We start from the raw sequence: 21,458 nt of genomic DNA, 5'->3' as shown, positions 1-21,458 counted from the left end.
CATAAATTCCAGAGCAAGAACAAAAAGCAAAAGATTGTGATACAGTTTGAGATATATTCAGTCCAGTAAAAAAAAATTATATTGATAAGTGCTGTGGTTGATTCTGGAAACACCCCCAAACAATAATTCAATATAATGAGAAATATTATGGTAAGTTATAATTAGCAGCATTGGAAACAAAAATGCCCAACTACAATTACTGCCCTTATACTCGTATGTTTCACTTTTATTTTTTATATTACTTGTAAATGCTTTTACTTTCATAAGGCAAAATGCAACATCTCATTCTTTGGAATATATATATATATATATATATATATATATATATATATATATATATATCTACCATATATATTTTTCTTCTTTTCCATGATTCCTTAGGTGAATGGTTATATTCAAAGCTACAATCTATATCTACATGGCAGAACTGGTTTAGAATTTCAGCTCTTACCATCTGGGTCATTTTGAACAATTTGCTTAATTTCTCTGAGCCTCAGTTTTCTTTTCTGCAAAGTAGAGATAATATTACTTGATTGATTGGATTATTCTGAATATTAAACATAATGTATGTAATAAATTGCCTGGTCATGGTTAGCAATCAATACATTTTCTAGTATCATCTTCATCAACATAAGTATGAGAAGTGAATTTTAAACAGTTTTCAGTTTCAAACACATGCATTTTATATTTTTTCTATGGTTTACTTTATTTTCTTAAACCAAGGTATTATTTTTATAATTATTTCATATATCCAACATTCACTATTACCTATTAACTGTCGTAGGTAATAAGTTAAGACTATTTTCTTAAAGTAAATAACAATTAAGTTAATATGAATAGTATATAGGTAAGTTAATTAATTTTAGTTAATTAATTAGATCTACTGAAGATCTAATTCTGCCTAATTATTACAAAAGCACAAAGCAATAAGGAATAAATTATCCTCATTTTGAAGTATTTATTCTAGTGGTTAAAATGTTTTTGGCTTGAGTAATACTCATTCTTTGATGAAAGTGTTGCCTTTGAAAATTTTGCATAAATCAAAATATATTTGAGAAACATAAAATAACCAACAGTAAAAATAAAACAATTTAAATAAAGTGTTTTATTGATAGAAATGCAAAAATATGGTTAATTTGTTGTACTTTATTTTCTGCTCTATTAGCCATAATTTGGCAATTAGCCATATTATCCAATTTAAAACTGGAATTATCCAATTTAAAACTCTCAGACATATTGCTACTATTTTACCAGGTGAATAAAGCTTGACTTTTGTTACCACATTCAGAGACTAAAATTTACCCAAAAGTTGCACTCTAAAAATTATATGTGTGTTTTTTAGAGCCTGAAGTATATTTTTATAACAATTATGTTATATATAGTTACACAGACACTGTGACGATTTTCATGATGCAGTCTGAATTCAATTTTGGAGGTAACAGGAAGGCATATAACCTCAATCACCCTTTCTTCACTCTTATCTGAATCCTGAACTTGTGTCTTGATGCTTTAGCTGGAAATGTTGATAGTATCCTTCATATTTGTTCCTCATCTTTGTCAATTGTATACTAGATATTATCCATATTATATCTAGAATTTTTTTTAAAAAAATTAATCATACAGAAGAAAAAAATGGAAGTCTTGAGGTACAGAATTCATATTTTTAAGCACTTATCATTCACCTTTCCAATTCCATTCAGCAGACATTTATGAATTCTGATCATGTGTGAGGAACAGCACCAAATAATCAATATCTTTCACTTACATTATTTCTATTGATCTTGACTGCACCCCTAAGAGGTGGGTATTCTTATTTCTATTTTTAAAATAATGAAGCTGAGGATCAAAAAGGTTAAATAAATGATAGAATAGGATCTGAACCTCAATTTGCCTGATTCCTAAGATTATGCTCTATCATTCTACGCGGCTTCTACACAAGCAAAATCCTTATCAACTTGTTTACCAGAAGAAAGGTAACCCTGGCCATTGAAACACCTTTGAAATTCCTTTTTAGACTTTGCTAACAAGAGACCAACAAAATGGTTTTGTTTGTTTTTATATAGGTATATGGCCATTATCGATCCCTTGAAACCAAGACTGTCTGCCACAGCAACCAAGATTGTCATCGGAAGTATTTGGATTTTAGCATTTCTACTTGCCTTCCCTCAGTGTCTTTACTCCAAAACGAAAGTCATGCCAGGCCGTACTCTTTGCTACGTGCAATGGCCAGAAGGTCCCAAGCAACATTTCACGTAAGTTAATTCTCTATTATGATTTTTCAATTCAATTTATCAAACACTTAAGGACTATAGGTTGGGAGCAACAATTAAGCAAATAAGACATAGACATTTCTCTCAAGGGCTCTATTCTTTCTCTCAAGGGCTCATTCTTTCACTATGTAAAAATGCTATCATGTAGTATGTTATGGTCAATAAGTAGGCTTAAGTTATAAAGGTTTCTAATTCGAAAAATGTGATAACTTCTATATGAGATAGCTCTGTAAAGTTTCCTGGAGATGATCAGCTCACTGGAGATGAAAGCAATGCACAACGGAGAGGAGAGTTGTTATTGATTGAGAAATGAATGAGAAGGGTGGAACTGAAGCCCAAAGATGTCAATTGCTCTTTTAAGAAGACCAGCTGAAGGGAAGGGGAGTCCTGGTAGATTCTTGGTTGTGTTCTTTTTTTTTTTTAATGTTAAAGAAACTTAAACACTAGGTTAGAAAGGAAATAGGAATACTATATGACAGAATTTGGAATTCATATTTTGGACCGACCTTAGGAAAAGCAAATGGAAAAAGAATTGTGCAAGTGTTCGCATACTGTGTTTTATTCTGATCATTTAAATTTTATTTGAATATATTTCCTATTTAGTGACAAATTTTTCCCTTTAAAAATAACAAGTAATACAAATATAACGGTCATCTATAAAAGCATCCATTTTATCACACTCTGCTCTATCCAGAGTCCAGGTTTTTTTAATTAGTTTCAGGTATACAAAACAACATAGTGATTAGACATTTTTATACCTCACAAAGTGATAACCCCAATAAGGCTATTACTCATCTGACACTGTAAATAGTTATTACTATATTATTGACTATATTCCCTATGCTGTACTTTACATCTCCGTGATTATTATTTTTTAATTATAGTTGACATTCAATATTATTTTATATTTCAGGTGTACAGTGTAGTAGTTAGACTTTTATATCATTTATGAAGTGGTCCCCCAATAAGTCTAGGACCCATAGTCCAGAATTTTAAAAACATTAGGAAGTATTTGTTGAAGGAAACACAGGCAGCAGTTATTAAACTGAGTACTGCATTCTATTCATTATTGCTAGTAAATCTTAGTGGAATAACAAAATAAAATTGATTCTAATAAAAAATGAAATTATTTTTTGATTGAATCATTTCCTCCAATGATTTTAAGTCAATATTTAATAAGCTATCAGGAAATGGGAAAGCAATGAGGTTTAAGACACAAAAAGACACTGATATTGAGAAGACTAGTATACCAAACTCTTTAATTACTTTAAAGCCTTCCTAAGACAGTGGAAGCCATCCAAAATTTATACACATTCTAATTGGGCTGTTATATCATTGGTTGCCATCATATTCCTGTCTAATTGTATCCTTATAATTTAGACTGAAAGCTATGAAATCCTAAAATTTAGCTTGATAATTTATAGTATCATGACTTTGGTGTGACTAACAAGTCTGTATGTTATTTACCAAGTTAATAATGGAATCAAATGTGCCATGGCTTTGGAAAAAATGCATGTAAATATCTTTATCTGATTTTTAAAACCATAGTCAAATAGCTTATGAATCCAATGCGGTTCACAGTATCTGGTAACATTTTTTTGTTGTTGTTTTTGTTTGGATAAAAAAACATTTATTTCAAATATGACTGATGTTACAGGGATATATGCAGTAGTATTACACAGGAGAAACTATGTCAGTTCATTAGTTTTTCTGTCCCATCTCTTTTCCTCTGATGAGACATTTAATTAGGTTAGCTCAACAATTACCATGCAGAGGAAAGTCGTTCAGCCTGAACCTCTAGGCAAGGAGGGGGCCATGTGTAGTTTAAAAGAGCACTGCAGCTCAACCATGGTTTTCAGGTATAAAGTAAAGATTGACAAAGATCAACTGGTAACATTTGGACAACTGTAGGTGACAATAACAGGCTATTTTGATAGATTTGTTAAATGAGGACTTACAGAAAATGTAGAAATAGTCTTTGGAGTTTTCAATTACGATTTACAATGGAATGAATTCAAAGTCTCACTATTTCCTCCCAATATGCTCCTCAGCAAGTGTTTTTCTTATTTCTTGCAGTTACCACATTATTGTCATCATACTGGTGTACTGTTTCCCATTGCTCATCATGGGCATCACATATACCATTGTTGGAATCAATCTTTGGGGAGGAGAAATCCCAGGAGACACCTGTGACAAGTATCATGAGCAGCTAAAGGCTAAAAGAAAGGTACTGTTCCATATAATTTACCAGCATTTGTGTAACTTGTGGCACATCAGAGGGAAAACAATCCTACTTATGTCATTTTAAAATAACATGATTCAATGCTTTCCATCAATTTTATCTTTTACTTCTTTTTTGTCTCCTATAAGACACTGACCATTTGCAGTATCAGTCTGTGATAGATTAGTTACTTCCTTACAGAAAGACTTCTCATTATCTTTTGCTAAGTTTTCTCAATTATTTCACCAGAAACTTCTGAAACTCACATTATAAATAGAGTCCCAGTTCACTGTATTTCTATAGTTCTACCTATCTTTGCCCTTTATTGAGCAGAATACTTCTGATGTACTCTATAACCTTCCAAAAGCTTCTGTTATCCCAAAGAATGGCATATCTCTCAGGATATGCCACTTCCTTCCCCACACCCCTCACCCTTCTTCCACTCTCCCCACATCTAGTTTCTGCACAGCCATCGTATGTCTGATTAAAAGATGAGAGTTGCATTAATACTCTTCTACTACTTATTGGGCGACATTATAAAGCTTATTCCTGAACATTCACATTAAACAAGAAAACCTCTAAAATTACTATATTGACATTTAATACAATTTTTAAATTAAGATTCTTTTTCTGACTCATTCTGTAACTGAGTGAGATTTTTGATAAATTTGTGGAGTTAAAAGGAATCTTAGAGTCATCTATCCCATCTTCCTCTCTCCAGTTGATGTGAACCTAAAACAAATTGGAGAGGATTTTCCAAAGATAAAAGAGTCATACTAATTATACCAATTATTACTTATTCCATTTATGGTTCATTTATTTGTGTAGAACTCTTACCAACTACATGGACACTTCCCTTAAAAACCATTCAACAATTTTAAAACCACTTACCTACAAATATGTAACAATTATCAATCAGGTTTTAAAAATCTAATATAGAAAACGGGTTCCATTTTAATACTAATATATTTTTCCTCTGTTATTGACAAATAATGGTAGAGAAGACTTACATTCTATTAACAATTTATCATGATCTCTAGTATTTGAAAACAAAAAGTAAGCATGATCTTTTTCATATCAATTTACTCATTCCAGCCTATAAGATATATAATTTCATTTTATTTCTCTTTCAAAAAAAAAAAAAAAAACTTACCTTAAAAATGAACTGCACAACCAACCAAACCATGCCTTCAGCACCTAAAAAAGAATCCTAAAACTAAGAGAAATTCAATAACATGGTCATCGTAAATAAACAGTTTCTCTGTCTCTTTTGTAATTTCAACACTCATTTTGTAACATTTTGCTCAGATTGCAAAGGTACTCTTTGGGGGGATGTTGTTATTTTTTTTTATAACTATATTTTAGGTATCATCACATTAAGTAACTGATGTGTTGTTCTATGTACTTCAGAATAATTTCTGTCTTGGTATTACCCACTGAGTTTCCTGTCTTTTGTTTCTTTCTTATTAGCTTAGGCATTTTTCCTTTTCCTTCTTTTTTTTTTAAACACTTTTTCCCTGTTCACTCCTAGACAAATTAAAATAAATTCAGTAATTGTACATTATAGTTATCTTTTCTCCATACACGTGTAATATTTTTCTAGCAAGAAATGAAAATTCAATCTGAGTGTTCCTTTTTATTTTTTAGTTGACTCCCAGTGAGAACAAAAGGAAAAAAATATTTCTGCCTTTGCCTCTATATAGCTGATAAGAATAAGGCATAAATATTTTTTATTTATTTCATTACTCTACAATTTCAAAGTATAAATATTAATTCAAACTGAGAGTGTGACCCTGCTAGAATATTTCAAAAAAGTAAGACATTTAAAATTTCTAGTCCATATTTCTTTCTCTCAGATTGTATTCTGGGCTGAAATAATAGAAAATGACATTCATACCATGGACTTCTCATAATAAATTGCCATGTCCTTGGATATCTTTCATATTCACTTATTAGTATGACTATCAGTATCTTTGAAGAACATATATTTGGTCCAAAAATTGTTAATTTCAAAATACAGCTAGCTGTTCCCTTCATTTCTTTTTTTTTTTTTTTTATCTAAAATTAAAATGTTGTCTGATGTGGTTTGGAATACAGTTATTTTTAGTAACCATGCTATATTCATATTTTAATATGACTACTTAGGTCAAAGACATAAAATTCTACCCTGGATGGGCCATTTAATTAAATGCTGTCGCGTAGATAATGAATTTTTGATATTACAGATTGGACTTCAGAAATAAAATAATAGCGTATTGGTTAAAATAGTTCAAATTCATCAACTGTGGGGATAAACAACTCTATAAACACCCTGAGCCAGCTTCCTAGTAATAAAAGAATTGTGAAGTTGATCGAGTCCCCAAATACACGTGAACAAGAATAAATAAAAATTTAAGAAACTTTAGTCAAATCACTGAAAAGATCATTGCAATTATTGAGAAGCATGGCTTCCATTTCTCTTTCTCTCACAATCTTTCAGAATTGTGCTTCATTTCAAACATTGTAGATTAAATTCTTTGAAGAACAGCAAATAGAAATAAATTACATGTCTAAGTTATATATAACCTAGCATGTCTAAAAAGTAAATACCTAACTGTTGGATCACTTAGGATTAACCACCCCCACTTGATTGTTACATATCTCCTGCCTAAGTTTACATAGAGTTTGAAAATAATACCAGTGGTTCTAGCCAGCACCAGATAAAAAGACTAAATATTATTCATGAGAAATAAGTTAATACCTCTAAAAATATTTCCTTATTATTAAAATTGGAGTGTTGAACCTAAAAATAAGTATTAAAATTCAATGGTCCAAGCAGTTTACTAATCTCTAGGAGTCAATCTGTAGGGTTGACCAACATTTGAGTCACATGTATAGAACTAGTCTTTCAAAAAAATGTTAGTAAGCACATTAACAAACTCTTTCTTATATAATGTATTTTCTAATTTCAAAGCACTTTGTATACCTCATAACACAACCAACGATATCCTCAGTTTATAGTAAATGTTCTAGGTTTTAAAATCCTGCATGTAGTATATCCATTGGTTTTAAACATGTCTATTTAAATATGAATATTGAAATAATAATGTCTCTTTAATATAACAAAGTAGTTAAGAATCCCTACATTTTAAATAATAGTATCCTCAGATAGTAGCAAAATATGAAATACCAATGTCACACAATCGCCAAAGTTTTGGCTAAGGTTAGTTCTATTTTTGAGTGGTAATTGGTTAATATTCTTGCCAAAGATCTCCTTAAGGAAATGTGTACAGACTACTGTAGGATTGATTTAAAATATATTTGCAGTTTGAAAAATCTATACCAGAATAACATATATGACCAGAACCTAAAATTTCATGAATCACATACTTTACTGTTATTCTGGATTAAAATTAAATGCAGTGTAAAGAGAAAATGAATAGAGGGTACTAATAGAGCTAATATTTAGAATTTTTTCTTGTAAAATAAATCAAATGTGTACTTTAATTTTTTGCAGTCTTTCCAATATCATCCTGTTTCCTTAAGGAGCTAGAAGAAAGACAACCACAGATAACTGGCTCACAAAACGTTGTAATGCTTACCCGAGTTAGAGCCTTGTCTATCTATAACTATATCCGTAGAGCTACAATTTGAACTCATTCTCTTTGGAAACAGAGAAGATTTGCTATCCACCTCTCCTAATAGCCTCATAAAAATTAAGAGTATTTTCTTGGCAATTTGGGTAAAAGAAAAAATGGTGCCATTCTCCTACAAATATTAAAATTCTTGTTAACAACAAAAATATATCCCAAAATATATGTGTTAGTCCATTGGCATCTTGGAATTATTGTCTAGAGCATAAATGCTAGAAGTTCAGTGATTAGCAAGACAGAAAGAAAATAAATTATACCAATTAATGGATGTATGAGTTGGACATAAAACATAGCTAGTATTTTAAATGACTATAATTATTAAATTCATCTATAAGAAAAGTAAATTAGGGCTATATAGAGAATGGGAACAATGAGAATAATTATATCAATTCATTCATCAAGGGTTATTTATCAAAAGTTTGTATTGTGGAAATACCATAGACAAAGTTGGTCTGATATCAGGAAAAACATTTGCAGTTTTGTGATATTCTTAAAAATCAGGTCAAGAAAACTGGAATCATTGTAAATTGTATTAATGTTGATTGAACACTCACACTCTACTTGTACTGACAAAGAGAATGAGGCTCCAGATGGAGGGTTCGGGGGATATGCCACAAACTCTTATGTCAGTATGAGCTTGTTCAAAGTGACCAAGATAAGTAAGTCTATAGATACAGACAGAATATTAGATGACTGAATTAGAAACCAGAAACACCAAAGAAAATAAATTACATTAATTAATAGACATGTAGGAGTTGGACATAAAACATAGCTAATATTTTAAATGATTATAATTATTAAACTCATCTGTAAGAAAAGTAAATTGGGGCTAGATAGAGAATGAAAACAGTGTCACACACATGATAGGCTGTATGTGCTATAGGGTCTTGATCAAATGGTTGACTAGAAAGAATGGGGTCTTGGATATCAATAATCTGTATTCTAGTTCTCGCCCTCTCTAGGTGTGATCTTAGACATATCTCTTTAACTTTCTTAGGTCCTGTTTACTGGAAACTGTGGAGGTTTAAAGAAGGACCTTTGGAATTAAAATTCTATAGTTCCAATGCCTAGCACCATGTCTTTTATATAGCTGACACTTAATTCAAGTTATTTCCTCTTTCCCTTGCCATATTTTTTTTTACTTTTGTCAATATAGAGAACCTAAAATTGAATGCTGAACTTATGTACAGACATTTATATCTGACTCTCATTTTATTTTTTAATTAATCAAGAATTTGTATTTAAGACAGCTGTAGATTTTATCAATATTTATAGTTAAGAAAAATTACATTAATGGTAAAATTAATTTCCAAGTGGCCTAAAGTTTCTTGTTTTTTTTATGCATTAGTTTAGCAAGAAATATAAAAGGCAAATTCCTGTGACAATATTTACCCAAAATAACTATAACAACTCAACCACAAGGAGGGAAAAAAGTTATTTTCAATTTTTCAGATTTAGCCTATTAACCTCATACCCTTGGAGAATATTCATTAAAAGAGGTGAATCAAGAATTTGATAGCACATTTCCTTCCTTCTCTGTGTTTTAATTTACATGATCTTTTAAGCTATTAATCTGAATTTTTGCTTAACGGTTGTCTTTGTTAGCCACTCAGCTGTAGCTAATAAAGGAACACGATACGTACACATTTTTCTCTATGAGAGCTCATTGTCCCATATCAGCAGTGGTAAGTGTTCAGAATAATTGGGAATCTGCTGAAATGCTGGCTTTGTGAATGAAGTAGAATTTTTCTGTCTGACACTTTCCCCAGAACCAATTTCTTTATCTCTATGTACTTCACTTACTCTGTTGCATTTAACGAAACCTTGATATTATCCATATAACTTAGATGTTTAATATTAATACATTATGTAGATGTAATAGCTTGTATATACTGCAGTGTGATTTACCCACCTCTGTGTCTCTCCCTCATTTCCATGTCTCCATGACACATTTCCACTTATTTCCATGCATCTTTCCTCAATAATTTGTCATCTTATTATTTATATTATTAATCATGAAACCATATATCCTTTTGAAATTATCTTCATATTTTAACATACATATATATCTCATGTATTTACTTTCTTTTAAAAATGTATATTATCATCTAGGTATAAAACCAACATTTTAGTAGTAAATTTTCTAGAGAAATGAAAGTCAAGAACTATAAAATATCTTCCTAAGTTTCTGTCATGTATCACAATCTATTTCCTCAATAAGGAAAATAAATATTATAAGCAATTTTATATAAAAGTTCATGATTATTTACCAACTATTTTTCATTCAGGTATTTTGAGGAAAGTGTATATTTTGGCAGATAAATCAATGGACACCATTAGAACATATCTGTTTTTTATATTTCTGAAATTACATAAATACAGAGGGTGCAAAAAATGTATACACATTTTAAGAAAGGAAAACTATTAAAATTGTAATACTCAATATATACCAATAACAAAAGATGAATCCAAGTCATGTTTGACTTCTGCAATTACAAAAGATGCTCAAAGTGGTTACCATCAGCATCCAGACACTTCTAATGATAGCAAACTACTGCTTGAGCAACGTTGACCAACAATTTTTTGGGATCCCCGGCATTTTAACCCATCAGGATATAATGAAAACTTATCCAGTTGGGTCTTTAAAAGCTTCATTGTCTTAAAGGAAAAGAACTAAATCAAAACAAAGTCAAAAATACCTGAGATTTATGATAAATATGAGTAACACTTCTAATTAAAACACTGAAGCTTAAAGAAAACTAACAGATCTTTGTTCCCTCTCACTAACTTCCACCCCACTCCCTGGAATAAACTTGCACTCAGGAGTACCTCCTACCTCTGAACTTTTCATCGACTGCAAATCCCACTTGCTTTAAACTCTTTGATTAAATCTTCTCCCTGCTGCGTGTGCGTGTGTGTGTGTGTGTGTGTGTGTGTGTGTGTGTGTGTGTGTGAGACAGTGGGTGGGAAACATTTTGAAACATCTAGAAACATTTCTATATGTTTCTTAATGTCTTTCCAGTAGTATTGGAAAAGTGGAAGTGTTTATTCTTTTTTTAAAAAAGATTAGAAAAGATAGCACTTTAGAAGAAAATACCTGCAGTTCTTGAGTGACTTCAGTGCTTGACAATCACCTGAAATGGTTTCTGTATGGATTACCCTTTAATATTTCTCATTCCACGATCACAGGTGCAGGAAATATTGGAACCAGGTTCCAGCATCATGGATTTCTGACAGGAAAATGAAGCATAACATATGAAATCTATAACGAGTACTACAATTCTCAGTATTTCAGGAAACACTCACACACACAAGAATAGTATCAATTATTGTAGACTGTATAAAATTACTAAATGCGTATGTTAGATTGCACCAAACTCTTCTAGTGTTTTTATAATATGTTTGTGTGTTATTAAATCTTAGATCCATCTGAAGTTCATTTATTTAAGTTGTGGGAAGAGACTCCAGTTTTGTCTTCTATATGCTTCTTGTTTTACCTATCACCATTTACTGAGTAACCTATCTTTTCCAACACTAACTTAAAATCTCACAATTGTCACATTCTAAACTCTCAAATGTTTTTGAGACTCAGTCAATATTTTCTATTCCGTGTATAAAATCTATCTGGCTGTTCACGCATTATCACCACACTGATTAAATTAATGAAGTTTATAATGTATTTTAATATCTGTCAGGGCAACTGTCCACCCTTATTTACTCTTAATTTTTTCCAGAATTTTCTTAGATATTCTTACTTGTTATCTTGCACAGCTATCTGAGCCTCAGAAAGGTTACAATCCCTATAAAATGAAATGAAAAAACTAATGCATTCTTACATGCTGGTATAGAGATTAAATGAAGCAATACATGTCAAGTACTTCAAAAGTGCATAGCACATAGAACTGATCTCAGTAAATGGTACCTATTACTTCAGGCAATTTATTGTGAATATATATACCAGTATTGTGAAGATCAGAAAGCATCATGTGGTTAAAAAATGAAGAGTTATAAAACTGTCCATTTATCCTTTTAAACATAGTATTGACCTACATTTTATAGTGAGTCATAGTTTGCAAATAACTTCCACATATATATTACTTACTTCTCACAATATCTATGTGAATTTTTCTTATTTTACAGAAAAAAGAAACTGAGTCCCAAATTTACAAAATTAATAAGTAGCAGAACTTGGATGTGAATCCTGGACAAAAGATCTTAGGGTTCTTTTCCATTAGAGAACTAGTTCAATGGACCAGGTTTTGGAATGACATTTTATGTCTGAGTATTTGTATTATACAGGTGCTTTCTCATATATTGTCTGTGCTGATCTTCACAATATCACTGGGAAATAAGCCTGGGGGAATTTTTTTTTTTTTTCCATTTAACAAATTAGGAAAGTGAAGCTCTGGGAAGGTGCAAGTTGCCCAAACTCCTACAGCTGGTAATTGTGCAAGAGAAGTCCATTTGGTCCCGTGGAATGCAAGACAACCATTCTTTCCATTACACTGAACTGCAGAGAACTAGCAGCTACCCTTAGCCAATCTCTTACCCATTAAATTTTCCTGCCCATTATTCCATTGTATATCCTGACTTACTCTAGAATAGTGCTGTCCATTAGAAATTTCTGCAGTAATGTACGTGGTCCATTCCCAAATGTCCAATGTGGTAGCCATTAGTTATATGGAGCTAAATATTGAAATACAATTTCTTTTCTTGAAAATGTTTGATGAGGGTTAATCAAGATAATGTGTGTGTTAAAGTTTGTCATACCTAATGCTGGTAAGTATAAATTCCAGTCTGCACTTATTTTTGTTTCTTTGTGAGACAAAAATAAACCTAATTATAATCAGTAATAATAAGAATAATGCTCGTGATAGCTCTATAAAAGCAACTGGCATGTATTGTGCTTGTTAAAATGCTAGATACTTGATCCGTGTTCTTTAAATAGATTCGCCAGTTGAATTCTGACAAGCACAGCAGGAAGGCACTATTGTTATACAGATGAAGAGTCACTAAATGGGTTAAGTAACTGCCTAGTCTATTGAATGATAGTGTTAGGATTTGAACCCAGAAAGTCTGATTCTAGAGAACGTGTTCTTAATCTCTATAATATACTGGTCATGTCTATACTTTGCTCAAGGATGGGGGTCAAGAAGTAAATAAGATAAAGTAATTTCTTACTTATTTTTTTATTTGTTTAATTACCAGTAGTACAATTGAATTATATTATTGTATTATTTTTTTAATCTATTCTGAGTTTAAAGGCTTTTGTATATTAAATTAACCAAGATAGACAACATTTTTTTTAAAGATTATTATTTTTTTAACTTTTATTTATTTAATGGTGTTTATCCAAGACCCATCAGCTTCAAGTCAAGTAGGTGTTTCAATCTAGTGGTGGAGGGCACAGCTCACAGTGGCCCATGTGGGGATCGAACTGCAACCTTGTTGTTAAGAGCACCGCGCTCTAACCAACTGAGCTATCCAACCTTCCAACAGACAACATTTTTATTTTTAAGGAAAAATTATTTTCCAATACCAGTGGTCAACTTAAAATGCATTTTTAGTACCAGCAATCAACTTAAAAATTAATTTTCAAAAAATGATTTATCAGTAAACTGGGAGTGCATGTCATTACCAAAGTGTGGAGAAATCTATTTTAGATATGTAAAAATATGCACTGATATACAATCTGTTTTTGATTATTTAAAAAATTTTACAGAAAAAGGAAATCAGCTTAATATATAGCTTTGTTTTGTTTTAGTTCAAATGAGCTTTTTTTTAACATTCTAAAGCTCCTTTTAATACCTACTGAATGAATGTATTAAATACAGAAATCCCCTTAACTATTTTCCATAGTTAATATAACACCCTAAAGTATACTGATACTAATTTTTTTACCACAACTAAAACAATTCCACAATAATTATATTGCCATTGCTAAATAGCAGTAGACAGATATAAATATAATTGTTTCTTGTATTTAGAGAAAAATCTAGATTTGTAAAGCCAAATGAGCACAACATTTTTCATGTGCCTGACAGAGAAACAGAGACAGCATTATCTTGTTTGAATCATCATTTTTCTCTGGGCTCAATTTTATTTGTAAAATTAGAAGATTGAACTAGATTACCTCTGAATTGTCTTCCAACTGTAAATTTCCATGATAGAGATTCATCAGATATTTATTCAACATCTAATGTGTACCAGGCATTGTGCACAAGTAGTTTTATTTCAGCCTTATAAAATCCTATAAAATAGGATATATTTCAGGTCAGGAGTATTAGTGGGTCAAGCTCATAGGATATTTTCTAATGGGTTCTATACAGCTGATTTTGGTTAGAGCCAAAGTTTTCCCTCATATCTTTAACCCCATAACAATTAACCAGTTGTCCATATTATATTGTTGTCTACAAGTGATGGATTCTGCAGGTGTAGGAATGGAAAAACCCAAATTTAAGGTCAGTTCAGCACGGAGCCCCTTCCACTCAACAATAAAATTTATTCTTCCTGTAATTTGTAAGACTTCAGTTCTTATACTTCCTCCTCCCTAGTCTCAGACACCCTTCCACCTCCTTATTCTCCTACCCCTAGTCCTATCTAGTTAGGGGTGTTGGGAGGGCAACATTTCCCCTTTAAGCGTCTTGCATTCTTATGGCTGAACTAATAATAAAATCAACAGGACGGATTAACAGGAGAAAAACGAGTTAATCAAATGAGTATAGGTGATGATAAAACTGATACTTAGAGAGTGACAAAACAGCAGGCAGATTTTATATCTTTTTACACAAAGAAACCATAAGTTGACAGGACAAAGAAATTTAGGTTTGGTTGATCATTAATGAGGAATCTAAGCAAAGTTTGGACTTAGATAGTAAATTAGTAAAAAAGTAACAAGGTTTGTTTATACAGGCTTCTTGGCCCTGAATTCTCTCTCTGGTGATAAGGTTGTCTCTCTTAGTCTTTAGGTGCAGGAAGGGTGACACCTTTCACAGGTGACACTTATTTTCTGTATTCAGGGAGACAAAGGAGGGTTAAGGTGTCTTTGTACAGGCTGCTATTCAAGCAACTATGGTTTAAAATAATCAATATGCCAAAGTGGCATATTTGGGGGTGGTCTACCCTGGACCCCAACAGGGGAGAGAAAAAATATGTGTTCTGACATATGTGTAGGCAAATGTTTCATAGGACTACTCATGGAACAGAAAACAGGAAAGACAATCACAGGAAACATTAATATTTAGAGTATCTACATATAATGCAATGTTATGTTGTTTATATAAGTAGTTCTGTGTCCATTTCCTATATAAAAATGTATACATATAGATAACAGATATGCATATAAAATATACATAATACTTTTATACCTCACAGCAGCAATACACTAGATGGTGAGGAAATGGAGCCATAATGGAGTTTGAAAGCAGCTCAGAATCTATGGTGAAAAATTTCCCACTTCTATGACACTTTATAGCACACAGTCTATATATTATTTTATTTTAAACTCACAATAATGGTCTGAGATAAATAAGAAAGGTATTATCTTACTTTAGAGATACATTGGCAAGCAAGTTGAAGCTAGAGAAGGTAAAGGAGTCAATATGAAAAACTTAAAATAATTATCAGCGTATGATGACTGATTAGATATGAACACTGAGGGAGAAGAAATGAAAACTTCTACTTAATGATGCAATTGCTGAAAAAATATGGACACTACTGACAGGAAATAGAGAGCCTGTGAGAAAGTAAAGCAATTCTGATGAAGAAGATTAATTCATTTTAGGAGAATACATTAAGGTGGAAATGGTCTGGATGTAGCTGGAGGTATGTTCCAGCAAAGGGAACACTTACTTATGCTGATGAAGATGACAACTAATGTTAGTACTGCAGGAAACATTTCACACTTCTGTTATCTATGACCACAGGTTTATATGAACCTATTCTGTACTCTGGTTAGAATTTTACTTAAGAAAATTCTATCACACCCTCTGAATGACATAACAGTGAATATAGGCACAATACTTACTGGGTATCATTAACACAAATTCCTCTGCTCACTTCTCAATGTTCTTTCCTCCCACTCTTCACACTGCCAACCTCCTGGAACCCAAATCAGAGGGGCTGAGAAAAATTATTTTGCCCGAACTGCCAGTTTCTATTTATATTTATTTCATTAATTCTGCGTTTTATTATTTCTAATTTCATAACAAGATTTTCAAGCAATGCAGAAAAATCATTGATAGCATTGTTCCTCTCTACTGGAGGTTGCCAGTTAATAACAGGTTAATAAAAATAATAAAATATCCTTTGAAAAAGATGAGTTCCTAACTGACAATTCATGCAGCTATTTTTGTGTGCTCAAAAAAGAGTGCATGCCACCTGTCCTCTTCTATTCCTGTTTCATTTTGCATCCTATTTATATGGCCTGTGTTAATAATTATGGGTAATCTTTTAGCTTCTGACCATTTGTCAACAGGAGATGCATTTGTAGCTGTTCATTCAGCACCGTGATTGATTGATGCTGACTCATATTTACATACTTTCTCCAGTTTCTATTTTGAAAGACCCCATTTGTTCAAAAAGAGCCAACTTAGGGATCTGTGCCCAAAAAAAATACAGCAAAACAATTAACCCTAGGACAAGGAGCTTAAAAAAATACCTGGCTATTTTTTAAATGATTCAACTAAAGACAGAAATCATCTCATTTAAATTCATTGTAAATAAGCTACCGTGAACCTCTGTTACTTTGTTCACTTAGAAACAAGGGGTCATTAGAATGATAAAATATGCATTTTCTTCCGAAGATATTTTCTTCCAGATGCTCCATGTTTCATTATTTAATTATTTTTAGTTATAATAAGGCCATACGCCTAAGCATTGTTAGTCATGTGTTGTCTCATTTAGTAACCTCATTAACACTCTACGGTATTATTGTACTTATTTAATTAATGATGTAACCAAGGCTTAGAGAGTTTAACTTGATTTTAAAATTCGTGTCAAGTAAGAGGAGGAATGTGGTTCGGATGCCAAGCTGCCTTCTTGCAACCCGTTCTTGGTCCGCTTCTCTGCTCCAGAAAGACCACGTACCCACAATTTTTCAAGACAAATTTAACACTCTTCCTACAATTCAAACTGTAGCACTGTTCTTATAATTCAAATAATTTTAAACTTGTATTGGGTTAGTGCAAAAGTAATTGCAGTTTAAAAGGTTAAAAAGAATTGCAAAAACCGCAATTACTTTTGCACCAACCTAATAAATCCCTACCTACTTCTATTACCCCTTCATTGAAGAAAATATCCTTCATCTACCCAATTTCACTCTCCCTTAAGTCAATAGAGCTTATAAATAGAAAAGTAATGTTTTCTTTCACATCGTGTTACACAAACCTTTTATGTATGTGATTCTAATTACTGGCTCTAAGTCTTTTCAGATATCTTTTCATTTTTATTTCGTTTCTGAAAAGATTTCAGAGATATTTTCCTCTACTACTTTGCTTAGGTAGTCAATCACAAAAGGACTGTGAGTGTCTGTACTTCTATATGCCTTACTCTGTGTATTTCCAAATTTATGGATTTTTCAAATGATTTCTATTCCTCCTAAAACTGACCTTAATCTTTTTTTTCAATATTTAGAACTGGTGAAATAATATATTGTGAATACTTCTTACCTTTTGATTCTCAGGTATTATCTTCATATAACATCTACTTCATTATTTCATCATTCTCTAACATGACCTGGCAGTATTTTACAAATCTCTGAAATAGAAATTTCTAAATCTTTTGCCACAGCCATCTAAGCCTAGATGAGAATGATTGTCACTGACACCTTAAAGGAACACAGACATGCTTCACATACTCGTATTACATCTGTAAAGGAAGAGTATCCTAAGAGAATTGAAAACAATGAACAGAATAGTTTCATACCAAAAGAAATAGGATCGCCAATATTAATTAGAAAAAAGTTTCTTTATATACAACCTATGCTAATTAAAGAGCAGATCAAGTAGGAGGTAAGTTCCTACATATACAGTGCTTCATGGAAAATTAAAAACTGATTATTGGTGGCCAAAAGCTTATATGCTACAGTTAATCCAGCTTGAACAAAATAGAGTGTTTTATTTCAAAACAAGGTTTCATGGAGATCTAAAAGATACTGTTTCATTCATTTGTCTGAGAGTAAAAACCAGGTCTCCATCATCACAACACCAGTCTACCTTCTAGCCATAATATTTCACGAGGTATCTCCTGGAACATTTCATTGCCAGACCACAGATTTCTACTAGGAAAGACTCTGTACAGTGAGCTCCAACTCTAGTACGTACTAGACACCTAACAGTAATAGAAACAGATTTATCAGAGCACCTCCAAATTTCACTATTTTGTACAAATTGCATTAATTAAATTGTAAAAATTATACATAAATTAAATTGTACAAATTGCACTAATTAAAGTGGCATAATACATATAATATATGTAGCACAGACCTTGCATATAACAGGTCCTCAACAAATTTTAGTTTCCTCTCTGCCTTAGGAGGCAACTTACTTTTGCCCTGTACTTTTACATTTTGAGGTGTTATTTATTCACTATTCATTATCTTTTTAAAACAGTCTTATAAAATTAAATGTACCTAAATATTACTGACCCTGTCTGAGTTATTCCTTACAATAAAAAGCAATTTCTTTCTTTTTACCATTGAAGCTATTAAGGGAAGAAAGCACATGCTTCTAGAATATTTATTTTGACTTATATTTGCCTTAGGGTATTAATAAATCTACACTGACACAGGATCACACTCTACAAAAATAAGTTTATGTATGGAAATAGTTTCTGTAGCCACCATTGAAATTATTCATGGCATTATTCATTACAGACATATATCAATTTTTCTCTATTAATAGCATATCAAAAACCAACTCAATAGCATAATGAAGGGTATGCTATTGTAATGGTTAATTTCATGTGTCCACTTGACTGGACCACGGGATGCCCAGATAGCTGATTAAACATTATTTCTGGATGTGTCTGTGAAAACGTTTCCGGATATTAGCATTTCAAACGGTGGACTGAGTAAAGCAGATGGCCCTCCCCAATGCAGGTGGGCATCATCCAATCTGTTGAGAACTTAAATAGAACAAAAAAGCACAAGGTTGAATTTGTTCTCTAACTGACTGCTTGAGTAGGGACATCAATTTTATCCACCAACTTTCCTGAGTCTCCAGCCTACAGACGGCAGATCATGGGACATCTCAGCCTCCATTAATTGCGTAGGCCAATACCATGTTATACATATATGAATAGATAGGTAGATAGATAGATGACAGATAGATAAATTATATATATTGTTTTCTTATCATTCAACCCATTTCTCATCAGTTTAGCTTATGACATTGCTTCATACATAATATTCATTGAACATTTACTATATGCTAACTACATGTCTAGGCATACTAAGCGCTGGTCATTAGAAAATAGGAGCCACCAGATGAAAGTACTCTATATCTCCTACATTGTAATCCACAAAACCACCTGTATATACCATCTACATTCTTTCCTCCTATTACAGTGAGGAAATGTCCCATTTCTCAAATGTTTGTGGATTCCATCTGCTCATTCTCTCTCAGACAACTTGAGCATTCTGTTGTGTTTGATGGCCTATTCCAATGGCATTCATGACTTTTCTAGTATGTCTAATTTTAAAAAATTATCTTTTAATCTCCCATCCCCACACCCCCTAGCTTCCAACCTATATCCCTGCACCATAGCCGATAAAAATAAGCAAAAGAGTTGTTTATACAAACTTTGTCCACATCCCAGTCATCCTTTAACCTTTTTAATTTGTATTTTGCCTCCACAACTCCACTGGAACTGCTCCTGTCCAGTTCATCACTTGTCTCCAATGAAAACTGTAATTTCTTATCTTGCTAAAACTTTAAGCAGCATTGTACAGGATTGGTAATCCTCCCTTTTAAAGGAAGGGTAAAAAAACAACAACAAAAAACAAAAAAAAAAAAAACGCTTCTCTTGCCTTTCCTGACCATATTTTAGTCATTTTCTTGCCAAATCTTTGATTGTTTTTTTCTTTATATCCTTTCCAACTCTTTGCCTCTATCTGATTTCAAAATGTTTGAGTTACTTGGGCTTGTTCTGGGCCACTTTACTCTTCATTCTCAGTAATTTCATTCATCCCATGACATTAAATAGCTTCTATAGATCACTGATTCTGATATATATATTCCAAATCAATACTTCCACTATGAGCTCTAAATTTATATAATCAGCTGCCTACTTTGGTATTCCTCAGGTATTTAAAGTTATAATATACAAAACTGGTCTCTGAGTTTAGGTCTTTATATCCGTAAATGTATATCCAAATATCAGTAAATGGTCCTTCCATTCACCTGGATTGAAATTCTGAAAAGAGTGATTATTGAAACCTCCCTTTCCTTCTCATCCTCATTTGAGCCAGCACTAAATCATAATGATTCTCCTCCCTAAATATATTTCTGCTTCTCTCTATGTCCATTGACATAATTCTCCAAGACACAATCGCTGATCCAAAAGCCACAAAAGAAGCCTGACTGATTTTCCTCGATCTATACTGTTCTCCTCAAATTCATTCTCCATTTGGTATCCAAAATGTTATTTTTAAAATATGAATCAACTCCTGCAATCTGCTTATAATTTCATAATGGTGGTTTCTTAATATGTTTAAGAAAATAAGTAAAAGAAATTGCAAACCCTGAAAATGAACTTGAAGGTCCTACAGAATTGTGCTACCACTTACTCTGCCAATCTAACTGTGCTACTTTGCAATGCATACTCTGTGTTCCAGTGACATTTGCACTCAGTTGCTTGGACACATTGAACTTTATCCCAAAACATTGGTAAGACAATGATAAATGATGGTTCTTCCATCTAAAGTGTTTGCAAAATGGATGGGAAAATCAGATACCCTCAGTCAACCAGTATTTATTAAATTGTCAAGAACTATGCTAAGTTCCATAGACACGTGATGAGTAATGCCTGTATCCATATCTGGACCGAAGGAAACAGCACATGCTTGATTATAACACATACCTGTGTTATAAGATATAATGATATGCTAAGTCTAATTAAGACGTATCTAAAACTACCTGCATGAAGAAATAAAGACAGCTACTCGGAGAGGTGAACTTGAGGTGACCTTCCAAAGGATGGATAGAGAATTGTACAGGGAAAGAAATTGGATCAGGGCATTTCGGGCAGAAGGATAAGTATGTGCCAATCACATACATTTATTTCAACGTAACTACAAACCACAACAAGATTATTTCTAAACCATGCTTTCTTAGT

At 32.2% G+C, this 21,458-nt stretch overlaps 1 protein-coding gene across 1 annotated transcript in view; it reads left to right on the top strand.

The window, feature by feature from the left end:
- TACR3 (tachykinin receptor 3) overlaps positions 1-21,458 on the top strand; it is a 55,591-nt gene that overhangs the window by 19,629 nt on the left and 14,504 nt on the right. Inside the window, exons 2-3 of the mRNA XM_019738891.3 lie at positions 2,064-2,252; positions 4,347-4,497. Of these exons, the coding sequence (XP_019594450.3) occupies positions 2,064-2,252; positions 4,347-4,497 (340 nt within the window). The remainder of the gene's footprint in view (positions 1-2,063; positions 2,253-4,346; positions 4,498-21,458) is intronic.

This window comes from Rhinolophus sinicus, chromosome 1 (assembly GCF_057876585.1).
Source record: "Rhinolophus sinicus isolate RSI-liver-muscle chromosome 1, RSI-T2T, whole genome shotgun sequence".
Lineage (NCBI taxonomy): Eukaryota > Metazoa > Chordata > Mammalia > Chiroptera > Rhinolophidae > Rhinolophus > Rhinolophus sinicus.
This window is presented reverse-complemented; position numbering and strand designations above follow the sequence as displayed.